The 13,897-nt window shown below is 63.3% G+C and overlaps 6 protein-coding genes across 6 annotated transcripts; all 6 read left to right on the top strand.

Moving 5' to 3' along the window:
- Window positions 1-1,427: 1,427 nt before the first annotated feature.
- LINJ_04_0780 (putative heat shock protein) lies at window positions 1,428-3,158 on the top strand (the record flags this gene model as incomplete). Its single annotated transcript, XM_001462880.1, has 1 exon — window positions 1,428-3,158. One exon carries the CDS (start codon window positions 1,428-1,430, stop codon window positions 3,156-3,158), a length of 1,731 nt encoding a protein of 576 aa, XP_001462917.1.
- Window positions 3,159-3,848: 690 nt separating this feature from the next.
- Window positions 3,849-4,367, top strand: LINJ_04_0770 (nascent polypeptide associated complex subunit-like protein, copy 1; the record flags this gene model as incomplete). Its single annotated transcript, XM_001462878.1, has 1 exon — window positions 3,849-4,367. The coding sequence occupies one exon, from the start codon at window positions 3,849-3,851 to the stop codon at window positions 4,365-4,367; it is 519 nt and encodes a 172-aa protein (XP_001462915.1).
- Window positions 4,368-5,393: 1,026 nt separating this feature from the next.
- LINJ_04_0760 (nascent polypeptide associated complex subunit-like protein, copy 2) lies at window positions 5,394-6,194 on the top strand (the record flags this gene model as incomplete). The annotated part of the gene is made up of 1 exon (XM_001462877.1): window positions 5,394-6,194. One exon carries the CDS (start codon window positions 5,394-5,396, stop codon window positions 6,192-6,194), a length of 801 nt encoding a protein of 266 aa, XP_001462914.1.
- Window positions 6,195-7,273: 1,079 nt separating this feature from the next.
- LINJ_04_0750 (putative 60S ribosomal protein L10) lies at window positions 7,274-7,915 on the top strand (the record flags this gene model as incomplete). The annotated part of the gene is made up of 1 exon (XM_001462876.1): window positions 7,274-7,915. The coding sequence occupies one exon, from the start codon at window positions 7,274-7,276 to the stop codon at window positions 7,913-7,915; it is 642 nt and encodes a 213-aa protein (XP_001462913.1).
- A 910-nt stretch (window positions 7,916-8,825) lies between these two features.
- LINJ_04_0740 (conserved hypothetical protein) lies at window positions 8,826-11,258 on the top strand (the record flags this gene model as incomplete). Its single annotated transcript, XM_001462875.1, has 1 exon — window positions 8,826-11,258. One exon carries the CDS (start codon window positions 8,826-8,828, stop codon window positions 11,256-11,258), a length of 2,433 nt encoding a protein of 810 aa, XP_001462912.1.
- Window positions 11,259-11,986: 728 nt separating this feature from the next.
- LINJ_04_0730 (conserved hypothetical protein) lies at window positions 11,987-13,897 on the top strand (the record flags this gene model as incomplete). The annotated part of the gene is made up of 1 exon (XM_001462874.1): window positions 11,987-13,897. One exon carries the CDS (start codon window positions 11,987-11,989, stop codon window positions 13,895-13,897), a length of 1,911 nt encoding a protein of 636 aa, XP_001462911.1.

Raw genomic sequence — 13,897 nt, 5'->3', positions numbered from 1 at the left:
GAGGGCTACGGCCAACATCGCGGGCTCTAGACAAGATCTTAAGGATGGAGGGGGCAAGCAAACGAAAATCGCTAGGAGGACATCTACTTTTTTTTTTCATCGCATCATTCATCTCAATGCTATAACAGACCAAAACGACAGCAACAGGAGGGAGAGGCAACCTAGCCTACACGAAAAATTGTGAGCACCGCCGCCGAGACCCTCCCCGCAGCAGTCTTCACGGGTGAGAGGGAGTGGCGGCCAACAATATTTTGTTTTCTCTTTCTCACGCGACCATCACCCACACGAGCGCAGCGCCGCATTCGTGTGCAACAAACAGGGGCGGCTGTGCCCGCAGAAACGGAGGAGGTGCGCACGCTTGCCCAGTCCAGGCTCTGTGCGTGGGTCCTTGCTTCATGTTGGCGTTTTGAGAGCCGCTCCGGTTCTCCCCGCTCGGGCACCGCGCGCCACGCGTAGAGAGGGGCGCATGTGGAACCAAAACGGGTGGAGGGAGGGACGGCGGTGAGAAGGGGTGGTTGGTTCCTCCCTTCCCTTCTTGCTGCCTTCCTGACCACTAGAAGGCCAACGGTGGCACCGACATATCTTCTCACAAGTTCGTCATCGTATGCCTTACTCATTCCTTCCTCTATCCCCTCCACGCTTTTTCTTTTCCGTGGGATAACGCCCTCGACACCCGGGTGACGGAGGGGGGACCTCAATGTGTGGTATCTGAGGGCGCGGCGCACCCCCGACACTGTCTGTGTGGAGAAGCGAAGCAGCCACCCCCCCTCCTCTCCCTGCCGGTGCACGACCACCTCTGACCGTGATAGGGTCAAGCGCCCACGACGTAGGGGAGGGGGGAGAGGAGAGCAGAGTGATTCACCGCTACGGATGTTGGCGGTCAGGTCCTGGATGGCGTTGTGTCGGTGTGACCTGCGACGTTGAACATGTTTGCACCACCTGCATGATGGGCAAAGCGCTAGCGTGGCTCGAGCGTACCTCACACCCGGCCCCTCACACTGCGCACTGGTGTGGGGCGCCTGAGCCACCGCGAGCGGTGTGTGTGATGCCAAACACCCACACACTCTCTCGCTCGCGGGCCGGCCCCTTTGTCTTCGTGGGCTGTGGATCGTTGGAACCAACCGCCAACGGCTGCGCTGCCCACGCGCCCCATTCGTATTTTGTCTCCTGCTTCTCCCTCACTGGTACTAGATTGGACCTCATCGGCAAACGCGTGCACATCCTCTACGCCGTCTCCTCCGCAGCGCACAACCTTGTTACCTGCACGTGAGGCCCACACACAGACACACCTCCCGCCGTGTCCCCTCCCCCCTCCCTCTCCCTCTCCCCCGTTACCTTGTGCCGCCTCGACGCGCCGTCTTCGTCTTCGATTTCGCGCCCGCGTGTGGGGCGCGTGGCCCTTTGCCTTCCCTTTACGTCCATGAACGATGCTTCCGCGTCAATGCAGTGGTGAGCTGTACCAGGTGCTGGAGCTCGATGCGCAGTGCACCACGGCTGAGATTTCGCAGCAGTACCGCCGCCTCGCCCTGCGCTACCACCCAGACCGCAATGCAGGTGCAACTGTCGAGCAGTTCCAGCGGATCGAGGAGGCGCACCGCGTCCTCAGCGATCTGCGACAGCGTCAGCTGTACGACACCGTCGGTCGTGAAGGCCTGAAGCAGCTCGGCGACTACGGCGGTGGAATGCTAGGCAGCCTGCTGCTCGCCGTCGGCAACGTTGCCGCAGGATGTCTCCTCCTCGGCTTCATGACGGCGGCGCTGTTTACCTCGCTGCTCATCAGCTGCTACAAAATTGACGCTCCACGCGAGTGGCCCTCGTGGGGTGTCGTGCTCATCCCTGTCTGGTGCTTCCTGCCGGTGTTGCTGCTGGCCAGCCTCACGGTGATGACGACGAGTGTGCGCCGTGGCATGTACATCCTGCTGCTCCCCAGTGCACGCCTTCTTCTTTGCGTCGTCATCGCGGCGACAACGGCGGCCGCGCTCGATCACCGCATCGCCCCTCTCACCGCCTTCATTCCGTGGCTGATTTGGTACGTCCTGGGTACGGTGAGCGACCTCGCAATGCTGGTGCCGACAGTGTACTCGCGCACGCGCACGCCCTTGTTCGGTGAGGGGAGAGCCGCCGGCGTCCGTGGCAATCATCGCACGAACACCTCGGTCGAGGATCCGTTCCTGCGGCCTGGCAGTGGCCACGGTGAGGCCAGCAGCATCGACGAATCGGAGGCGACTCACAGCAGCGGCGCCGAGGGCGGTTTCGGCAATGACTCCTTTCTCTCGCAGCCGTGGAAGACGGCGCGGTACTGGCGCGAGGTGGCCGAGGTGTTGTTCGAGGCGGTGTGCGTGTACGCCTTCCTTGCCTTGGCGTTTAGACGCGCCATGCAGCAGCAGGCGCATCTCGGAAGCCTGTATTCGCTTCCGCAAAGCAGGGGCGCCGCCGGCGACAGAACCGGTGCCGCGCCTCCCGTGCTGAGCTTTTGGGTAATTCTCGCGCCGCTGATGACGTACTTCGGCGTACATGTGCTCATCAGCATGCTCGAGGGCTCTTTCGTGGAGTCGACGGTGGCCACAACGCCACCGTCTCCAGAGGAGACGCCCGTCGCACGAAGCACGAGCACCAACGCGGCGGCCCCATCGTCATCGCAGCAGCAGTGCGCGCACCCTTGCCATGTCAGCTGCAGGGAGCGCGTCGCCAACGTCATTGTTCGCGCCTTCCCGTCGGCGTGTGGATTGTACATGACGTGCATGTGGGCGCTGAAGGAAGAGTACGAGTACAACAAGCGCACCGGCGGCCCCGATCCGTCGGCGTTCCTTGCCTTTCTCCCCATCCTTGTCGTTCTCGGGGCCTTGGCCTTCCTTGTCTGCTGCGGCGGATGTGTGGTGATGTGCATTGGTGGCGCCTTGTTCCCCGCAGAGAATGCGGCGGCCGACTCTGCTGCCGCTGGTGTTAGTGGTGCTTCGCACGGTTCCGCGGGGCGCAACGGCAGAGAGAGCGACTACCGCAGCACTGTGTCTCGCGCGTCGCCGACTTCGACGGCCAGCGGTAACCGCAGCCACACTCACTCAAGACCTAGCCAGCATGCGGGAGGCACCGGCGCGGCTACGATGCCGAGCTGGCGAGGTGGAAGCGCCACGGATGTCGCCATCGAGCAAGTCGATTAGCACGTGATTTGACAAGCGACGCTGTGTGTGTGTGTGTGTGTGTGATGTGCGTGCGGCCCTGTGCATCGCTGCGCGTGTGCCTGCGTCGCGCATGATTGCTTTTCGGGCTTTCCTCTTTAAGTTTCTCGTGGCCGGGGGAGGGGAGTCTTGTGTGCCCCGCATCGTCTTCGACAAGGCATGAAGGAGCAGCATCATGTCTTGCCCCCCCCCCCTCCTGCGCCCCCTCCTTCATCCTCATCTTCGGACATGTGCCTCCGCCGCTACCTGGCAGCCTTCCATGCGTACTTGCTTGCACCCCAACCCAGCGCGAGAGAGGAGAAAGACTATGTCACCGACAGCTGCGTCAGCGGCTGCGGCGGCGGCTTCGAACGCTTCGGTTCAGGATAGACACACAAGGTGGTTGCAGTGTGGGGGAAAGGAGGGGGTGTTCGCATGCTCGCCTGAACTCGTGTGAGAGTTGAAAAGTGAGCTCGCAGTGGCCTCACTGTCCGCAGCGGCGCCTCCTCCCATGCCCTCCTCTGTTCGTTGTTCTCGCTCTCCGTAACCGCGATTCTTCTTTGGCCCCTCCCCAACCCCCTGTCCGTGCCTCCACGAACACACACACAGCAAACCCTTGTTAGAACACGCACGCATCTCTCTAACGCTCTCTCAAACACACACCACCACCACCACCACACACTCTCTATCACCATGTCCGTTGAGGAGGCCCAGAACGCGGCGGCGATGGCCGACGAGGAGATCCCGACGCTCGAGGCGGCTGAGGTGCCACAGAACGCGAAGCAGTCGAAGCGCTACGCCAAGGCCATGGCCAAGATGGGCCTCAAGCCGGAGTCCAACATCACGAAGGTCACCATTCGCAAGGTTGGCTCCCTGTCCTTCGCCATGGTGCAGCCAGAGGTGTACCGCTTCCCTGGCACCAACACCTTCGTCATCTTCGGCGAGGCGCAGCTGGAGGACACGAGTGCGCTAGCGCAGGAGGCTGCTGCCCGCGCTGCCGTGTCTGGTGCCGCGTCGGCTTCCTCTGACGCCGCTGCATCTGTGCCGGCGGCGGAGGAAGATGACGACGAGGAGGTGGACGCCGGCGACCTGGACGAGAAGGAGATCAACGTGGTGATGAGCCAGGCGAACGTGTCTCGCAACAAGGCCATCAAGGCGCTCAAGAACAACAACGGCGACATCGTCAACACCATCATGGAGCTAACCATGTAGAGCCGATGGGAAAGCAAGAGGTGGGAGGCGGCCGTGCGCTGCCGATGACCTCTCCTGTGCACACGCGCGCATCGACACATGCTTACGCAGACGCGTCAGTGCATCCGTCGGCGATATCCTACATGTCCAACGTCTGCACGGCACGCGAAGAAAAGGTGAAGGTCGCCTTTTGCGTCGTTGGGCATGCGTACCGAGGACAAGGCGGGCAAGGGGGGGGCGCGCACGTGCACAAGGCGAAAATCGCGGCGAGAGGCACGTACCGGTGCTGCTCATCTCTTCGCTCTTTTCAGTTGCGTGCGCGTGTTCGTCGGGTCCTGTGGGACATGCGCGCCGTTTCCTCCTCGTCGTCTCCGTCTCCCTTCTCGTATCTGTGTTTGCCTTGCGCGTGTCTTCCTGTTCGGTTTAGAAAAGTTAAAGTGCCAGCCTCCGCTGTCGCCGCCTCTCTCCATTTCTGTTTTCCCCCTCACGATCCCGCTCCTCGTGAAGGGCCGAGAGCGCACCGGAGTGCGTGCGCGCGGCAGAGGTGGAGGAGAGGAGCGAACAAGTACGTCCGTGTCTGTCTGCTGGTCTGCCCTTCTCACCTCCTTCCTGTCTCTCTCTCCCCACGCAGCTGCCGCAGCTGGAATGGCCCACGCCTTGCGCGCACCGCCATCACAACTCCCTTAAGAAGTCTAACCTAAGCATGAGGAGGAGGAGGACAGGCACCGCGCAGGTAGCCCATGTACACACGTACATATATATACATAAGCTGCCACCACGAAATTCTCTCCTGAAAGAAAAAAACGAAAACCGTTTGAGCAGCAGCAGCTTGCGTAAACGCCTATCTCATCGAGCTACCACATGCAAGAGGGGGAGAGGATGTGTGCGTGAGAGAGAAAGTCACGCGCATTCGCATGTCCCTCTGCCTCCTCGATAGCACTTCCCCCCCCCTCCCCTCCCGCCGCGCCCATGCCGCTCATCGAGCACGAAGCGCAAGGGTAATCGAATCAAGAAGTGCAACTGCGGCACACTTGTCTGTGCGCATGTATGCGTATGTGTTGTTCCGCCTTTGTTTGTTTCCGCGATCATGTTGGTGAGGAAGCACTCACTTGCGCGTGCATGCTGAGCGTCTTCCTCCACCGCCGCCCCCCCCGCTCTCATCCCCGCTTCATCCTTTCTCTCCTTTGCCGCATCCCTTTCATGAACGCGCCTGGTGCATGTGCCGGTCGGTGTGTCGACGCTTTATTGCAGGCTTGCATCGACTCACATTCCTTTTCGAGCACAGCATCACGCGCGCACCACCACCACCACCACACACTCTCTATCACCATGTCCGTTGAGGAGGCCCAGAACGCGGCGGCGATGGCCGACGAGGAGATCCCGACGCTCGAGGCGGCTGAGGTGCCACAGAACGCGAAGCAGTCGAAGCGCTACGCCAAGGCCATGGCCAAGATGGGCCTCAAGCCGGAGTCCAACATCACGAAGGTCACCATTCGCAAGGTTGGCTCCCTGTCCTTCGCCATGGTGCAGCCAGAGGTGTACCGCTTCCCTGGCACCAACACCTTCGTCATCTTCGGCGAGGCGCAGCTGGAGGACACGAGTGCGCTAGCGCAGGAGGCTGCTGCCCGCGCTGCCGTGTCTGGTGCCGCGTCGGCTTCCTCTGACGCCGCTGCATCTGTGCCGGCGGCGGAGGAAGATGACGACGAGGAGGTGGGCGCCGGCGACCTGGACGAGAAGGAGATCAACGTGGTGATGAGCCAGGCGAACGTGTCTCGCAACAAGGCCATCAAGGCGCTCAAGAACAACAACGGCGACATCGTCAACACCATCATGGAGCTAACCATGTAGAGCCGATGGGAAAGCAAGAGGTGGGAGGCGGCCGTGCGCTGCCGATGACCTCTCGAACTTCACGGCTCCGATGAACGTCGAAGATCATGTTACGCATGTTGCTGACTCTGCACGCCACGCCACTGAGTCGCACCGGCACACGTGTGCAAGGCATCCACTGCCGGCAGCAGTCACGGTGGTGATGAGGAAGCGGGATGTCGACAGAAGGGCCAGGCTGCTGCGTCTATGTGCTCACCGGGGGCGCACACGCATTCCGTTCTCTCCATCGCATGCGGTCCGGCTGGCCCTTGACCCCCTCCCCCCGCACCCCTCTTTCGGCCATCACCACCACCGGCCGGGTGCATCGTGTTCTCGCCGTCCGCATCGGCTTGCGCGTGTGTATGCGGGGGCGGGCGCACGTCTCTCCTAAACGCCGCGGCACACGGACGCGCTCCACCTTCGCGTTGAAATCCCTCTTTCGTTTCCGTTTTACCTACGGGCATGGGCCTTGCCGCCGCCTTCACAGCAGCGGAGAGCGGTGGGAAGGGGGGAGGCGGCGCGCGGGTGCATCGCACAGCGCCAGCGTGTGAGCCTGTGCTCCGCTAATTTCTGGTCTGTGGTGTGGTTCATGTCAAGAAGCCTTACTCGCCCTTTTCCGTTGCCTCATTTACATGATTTTGCACAGTCGCCAAAAAAAGCACGGAAACCGCCGTCGTGAAGGGACGAGCAGGGAGGCCACGCCGACGTGCTCAGCGCAAGCTTCGATCTGCCTGTCCCTGTCTCTCTCTCTCTCATGGCGTCTCTGTGGGGAAGACTCAAACGCCGTGCTTCAGCGAGCACGCAACGCCAACGCTTGCGTGCATGCACTCACAGACGGCTCCCATCCCACTACCTCGCGCCCGCCTCTACCATGCCTTCACTCGTCACCTCTCTCACCACCACCACCACCACCACCACCACCACCACACACACACACACACACACACACACACGCACTCGCAGAGAGATCGCTCATCGCACCCGTCATTGCGTGCCCTGCCCCGCCACCACTCCCTCGTGTTCTTTCCCTTCGGAAGACTCGAAGTATTACAGTCGCCAGCATGGCCCGCCGTCCGTCCCGCTGCTACCGGTTCTGCAAGAACAAGCCGTACCCGAAGTCGCGCTTCTGCCGTGGTGTGCCGGATCCGAAGATCCGCAACTTCGACATTGGCCGACGTCGCGCCACCGTCGATGAGTTCCCGGTGTGCATCCACGTCGTGTCCCGCGAGCTGGAGCAGATCGCGTCCGAGGCGCTGGAGGCTGCCCGCATTCAGGCCAACAAGTACATGGTGAAGCGTGCCAACAAGGACGTGTTTCACATGCGCACCCGCGCCCACCCCTTCCATGTGCTGCGCATCAACAAGATGCTCTCGTGCGCCGGCGCCGATCGTCTGCAGACCGGCATGCGTGGTGCCTTCGGTAAGCCGAACGGCGTGTGCGCTCGCGTCCGCATTGGCCAGATCCTGCTGTCCATGCGCACCAAGGAGGCGTACGTGCCGCAGGCCTTCGAGGCCCTGCGCCGCGCCAAGATGAAGTTCCCCGGCCGCCAGATCATCGTCATGTCCAAGTACTGGGGCTTCACCAACATCCTCCGCACCGAGTACGAGGCTCTGCGCGACGCCGGCAAGCTCGAGCAGCGCGGTACCCACTGCAAGCTGATCGCCCCCAAGGGCAAGATCACGATGCGCAACGTGATGGCGTAAGCTCTCGCAGCAGCGTGAAACGCGTGGGGAAACGGGTGCGTGCGTCTGTGTGTGCGTGTTCAAATGGCATCCGCAGCGTGCCGCGCGCACCCGTGCCCGAGCACCTCTGGGATGAACGACCTCTCTCGTCGATTGAACGCGATGTCACCAATGGCAGTCATCTTTTTTCCCCCTTTTTTCACGGGCGCTCTGTGGCGTGCGCCTTTCATTTCTTGTTTTGACCCCTCGGCAAAGAACCAAAAGAAGCAGGGGTCGGCCGTGTAGCAGGCACCCACCCGCTCCGCCTCCGTCCCCTCTCGCACGCACCGCCTCAAGACGCGGTGCATCGCCTGCGCGCCGTCTTGCGCACACAACTGCGTTCTGTTGTCACGGCTGTTCCTTGCGCGCGCGCGCGTGCGTCGTTGACGACTCTCTCCGACGCACCACCGATGAGCACCCTCTGGATGAGGGCACGCACGTATGTATACACGCATGTTGTGTGCCTATGCACGTATGTATGCTCCTGCGCAGTCTCTCTCGCCTCGCCTCTTACGTCATTGCTTCGCCCTCGCCATACCTGCAGCGGTGCGTGCGTGTATTGTGTAAGTTTTCGCACGCGAGCGGAGAGCTGCTACGCAGCAGCGACGCAGTCGAGTGCGTGACTACGCTGGCACACCGGCGCTAACTAGCGTGTTTGCCCCACCAACACCAACAACACCCTAAGCCTTGGCGCACCCTTCTCCATAGACACACGCACAGGCCACATAAGCCGTTGCGCGCATCTTCTCCGGAGGCCGGTGAGCGCCTCTTGTTGTTGTGTCTTCCGATCTCCCTCTCTCATCCATTCAACAGATCCGCAAACCTCGCATACTGCGCGCGCACGCTCATCACGGTACTGGCAGCAACAGCAACGGTGACCGCGAGCGAGGCCATGGAGAGTAGTATCAGTGGCAGCGGCGAGTCCAGTGGAAGCTCCAAAAGTCGAAGCAGCAGCGTGGACTCTGCGCGTGCCGTAGCCGCCGCGCGCGCGTACGACACCGCTGCTATCGCCATCATTCCTGGTCTCGTCGTGCCACTCACGAGCGCCTCCTCCAAGGGTGGTTGCGCAGCCCTCGCGTCTGCCGTTGCCTCTCTTGAAGCGCTGGCCGACACGGTGGACACAGTGCTGGATCGGCTGGACAAGGCAGCAGCGTCGCAGCAGCGGCGCCTCAACGGCGTTCAAAGACGCATCTGCATCTGTGCCGATTTTATTGACTGCTTGCGAGGGCGACGCACATCAACGCTACTGGAGAGCAAACCTCGATACCCTCAGCTCGTGCCGTTCAAGCCCCGGAGTCGCGGGGGCGGCGTGAGGGCGAAGACGGTCAAGTCGCAGCGGGGCGCGCAGGACGGCGCGAACGCCGCTGCTATCGTGATCAGCGGCGTCCCTTCAGCGGTGAGCACGGCTCACAGTCATCGCTTCCTGCGACCACGCCGCTCATCCCCGCTGCCACCGGTTGCGCCGAGCTCCTGCAGCGGGTCCTCCACTGACGACTCCGACGACGACGCAGCACAGCAGCCGCAGCAGCCGTCCTACCAGCCGCCGATGCGTGCTGTTCCAGTGGTGTCCGCGTTCGCCGACTCTGAGCGCACCATCGCCACCGCACACCGCGGTTTCGCTCGGTGTGGCGGCAGCGACAGTAATGTCAGCAGTCCTGCTCCGCCCGTGAACGCCGTCGCTGCCATGCGGCTGGCAGAGTCCATGCCACTGGAGACAGTGATCTTAGACGGTGAGGAAAGTAGCGCCGTGGCGGTGGGGCACGGGGGCCGTGGCGAGGCAGCTGCTGGGCACTTGAGCGTGCGGGGTACGTTGATGAGCGCGGCCTCGCTGCAGCCATCTTCCTCCTCCGCGCTTGCCTGGCAACCTCGCTGTCTGCCGGCCGTGCGAGGCGGGCAGGCCATGCATAACGCGAGCGAGATGCCCGGCACTCTCAGCGCCCTTGTGAGCTACCCTGCACACCGGATGGCTTACCGGCATCTGGTGGCAGCAAGCAGCAGCAACGATGGCAACGCGAAGGGCGCCATCGCGTCGGTGCAGCACGGCACTCCCATCTACAGAGACCCTTACAGCCCCACAGGGCTTGCGGCGACGGCACGGTCGGCAACGAGGACGTGGCTGCACAGCACCAGCACGGTGGATATCCAATGCGACTTTACTACGCCGTTGCAGGCGCAGCAGTATGCCTTCGTGCCCGGCGGCGACGCGGCGGCAGCGTCATCGCGAGCCCTGTTGCGGGACATGCCGCGGAATCTGCCGCTTCAGCACTTGGCTTCCGTGCGGCGCTGGGACCAACGTGGCGGGGATATGCAGGGTCGCACCGGCGGTAGCACTGGTTCCGAAGACGACGAAGACGTCGAAGAGCACGATGAAAACGGTGGCCCCCGGCAGCAACGCCGTGCGTCACGTCGGGGTCCGCGCGACTTTGAGACGATCGCCCCTGGCCAAGAGCAGCGACAGCGACGGGCTCGTCGGCGTCACGCTGTTGGCGACGGCAGCACGGCATCAGAGGGGAGTGACGACGATACTGAGGCCGCGGCCCGCGCGGTAAACCGCAGGCGTGAAAGCGGTCGAGCAAGGCCCAAGCAACAGCAGGCTCGCGATACCTCCACCCAACCCACTGCCGCCGCACTCTCCGCTCCGCCTGCCGCGCCTCCGTCGCTGGCACCACCACCGCCGCCAGGGGTGACGCGCTCCACTACGGCGCCGCCACCGCCACCGCTCCCACCGACGGCGTTGTTGCAAGGCAAGCCGAACCCGCCAATGTTTCCGCTCGGCAGCGGTGGGGGCGCTCCTCCGCGCGTGCCACCACCGCAACCGCCGCCGCCGCCGCAAGCGTCAAAATTGTTGTCAGAGCTGAAGTATACCAGCGGAAGTCGTCCGCCTCCGCCTCCGCCACCGGCGCAGGCCGCTATGGTGCCGTCAGTGTCATCTGAAGCACCGCCACCGCCGCCGCCGCCGGCCTCGTCCAAGCTGCCTGTTGGTGCGAAGCCAGGCGGCGGCCTTGTAGCTGCACCCGCCGCGCCACGTGTGCCCCCTCCCCCTCCACCACCACCTCAGTCACAGAAGTCCGCAGTCAGTGCCCTGACTTCAATGCTGGGCGAGCGCCGCAGGGTCCTGCAAGGCGACGACTCGAGCAGCACCAGCAGTGGCAGCGGTACCGGCAACAAGTACGGCGGCGCTAACAGGAGGCAAGCAGACAGCTCGGACTCGTCTTCTTCGTCGGCGCCTCCGCGTGCCAATCCTACCGCGCGAGGTCGCATGGTCGGTTCGGCAGCGCCGCAGATGGCCGGCGGCAGTTCCTCGAGTAGCGACGACAGCGACTGAAGGTGCTACGGGCGAGTTCAGATGAGGGAGCCGGGGCAAAACGTGTGTGCTTCAGAAAGAGGCGAGTAGTTCCTCCCCGTCCCCCCCCCTCGTCCTACACAGAGAGAGCACCTTCACCAACCCGCTCCCACCCACGTGGCATGCCTGTGTCCACATAATGTCTGTGGATCCTTCCATGTCCGCCTAGGTGAGGGAGTGGGGGAGGAGGGGCGTATGGGCGGCTCAGAGGCGCGCGGAGGTACCGATCTATCCGTCGCCTCTGTTTCGCTTGGCTTTGTGGTGGTGCTGCGGCTGCGGCCTTCCTCCCTCCCTCCGTGTGTGTGTGTGTGTGTGTGTGTGTGGAGGATGGCAACGCGAGAGAGGGGGAGCGCTTGCAAGTCGAATAAGGGCACGAAAATTTTCAAGGAAAGGCAGCAGAGCACGCACTGCCGACTGCCCCGCGCGTGCACGCTAGCGAGCTTGCAGCGACTCCCGCTGCCGCCGCGAGCGCCCTCCCTCAACACCGCTGCTCCTCTTAGCCCCCACTCCTTCTTCCTCTCCCCTCTCGGCACTGCTCTGCGCATGTTCAAGGCACGTCAGGGAGCCAGAAGCAACGTGGGCCCTCTTCCCTGCCTCGACCACCAGCCACCGTCATCACCCTCGCAGGCCTATTCGCGCGTCCCTCCCCCAACCCTCCTATAGTGGTTTCTCTCTCTTCCTTGATTGAACCCCTCCCCCGGCAGGCGACGATGCAGAGCCGTGCCGCGCCCGGTCGTGTGACGGCGGCAGCGGGGCCGTCCGCGTCCTCCGCGGCGCAGCAGGGCACTGCCAAAGGTGCAGTAGCGGCAAGCGGTACCGCGATGCTGACGGCACCGCTCGGCCTGCAGGCGACGGTGCTCTCCCAGCCTTCCTTCTTCCCCTCCTTAGGCGAGGACCTCGGCGATGTCGCCGAGGAGGGCGACATCCTCTTCCCTGTTCTTGGTGACCCGTGGAGCCGCGTGCGGCGCGGTCAGCCGCCGTGTAGCCGCCTTACCTCAACGTCGACGGCGTCACAGCAGCAGCAGCGCACCCGCGAGGCCGTCACGATGCCGGCGAACTTGTGCTTCTCCACATCTTTATGTGTGCAGCCAGTACTTACACTGCCGCGCAAGATGGGCGCGCTGCTTGCCAGCGAGGTGTTCCGCGCTCTCCTGTGCTTCCACAACGCTGCCAACTACAGCCTGACGCAGGCGCACTTTCACGTAGGTGTGGCGCAACCGTCGGCGCCGCTGCGGCGTGCTTTACTGCGTTGCACCGTGGAGACGCTCCCGCCCAAGTCGCACTACACACTTGTTGCAGCGGTGCCGCTGAGCGAGGCGAGCACCTATGCGCTGGCGGTGGCGGTAGACTACTACGACCCGAGCGAGCGGCAGCGGCAGCTCAAGTGGAGCAGCACGTTCAAGACGGAACAGCCGATCATGGAAGTGCAGCCGAGGTTTCTGCGATACGTCCGGCCAACGTGGACGTCGGCGGAGGACCAACCAGACGGCAGCGACAACGACAATGAATCCGAGCTGCATTCGTCAACTTCCTCACGCGCGTACGCGCTCTACCAACTGAGCATTGGCCTGAAGAACATGTCCAGCGTGCCGCTCTGTCTCGCCGACTCTAAGCTGGTTCTGCCAAGCCTCACCCATCACCGCGGTGCGGCGGTGTTTCGTGAGGTGGTGGCAAGCGGCGGCCGCGTAGAAAGCGCGAAGCTGCAGAACTGTTGCAGCACTTCGTCAACGGCAGCGGAAGAATCGCGGGTGCCGGCGCCGGTCCTCCTCATGCCGGGCGACACGCACCTACTGCTCTTCACTGTTGGCATCCTCCTGGAGGAGCTGCGACACGCCACGGTGGTGCACGGCCGCGGCGGCCTCATGACACGTCGTCTTAGTCCTCGGCTTGCATCACTGGGGTATGTGCAGTGGACGTGGTGCCGCGCAAATGGAGAGACTGGAACGGCGCGGAGCGCACAGCTGCGCGTCAAAGAGCTCTTGTCCGAGGCGGAGGTGGAGCTGCGCGTCACGCGCGTCATCGCTGAGTCGGCAGCCCACCCCTCGAAACGGCCGCCGTCGTCTTCGACGACGACTTTGGAGGACGGTGACTTTGCGGCAGCTGATCCTCACTACCATGCGCTGCACAAGCAGACACCGCCGGCGCCTCTCCTCGCTGGGTCGCCCGTCACGGCGCACTTCAAGGTGGTCAACCACAGCAACGTGCATCGCTACGACGTGGCAGTCAAGGTTCGCGTGGAGCGTCTAGCGCCGCAGTGGCTCTACGCGGGGCCCACCGTGCGCCTGCTCGGTCTCCTAGAGTCTGCAAGCAGCCTAACCTTTTCTCTAACGCTCCTGCCATGGCAAGCGGGGTGGCGAAGCATCTCACGCGACGCGATAGAACTCGTGGATGCTCGCACGTCGCAGGCCGTCCTGTGGCCGCCGTCTGCGACGGTCCTGCTGCAGTCAGTCTCGGGCGAGAGCGATGTCGTCCTCGGTAAAGCGGCCAGCGTCAGTGGCGACAAGGCGGACGCGCACGAAGACGCGACGCTGGCGGCGACAGCGCCGGCCATCGCGGCGGTCGCCATGAAGGCCCTCCCGGCTGCGGATGCTGACACGCTGTGCGATGTGTTGGTTCTCTGA

This window comes from Leishmania infantum, chromosome 4 (genome assembly GCF_000002875.2).
Source record: "Leishmania infantum JPCM5 genome chromosome 4".
Classification (NCBI taxonomy): domain Eukaryota; phylum Euglenozoa; class Kinetoplastea; order Trypanosomatida; family Trypanosomatidae; genus Leishmania; species Leishmania infantum.
Note: the sequence above shows the minus strand (reverse complement) of the source record. Positions and strands in the feature narration are given on the sequence as shown.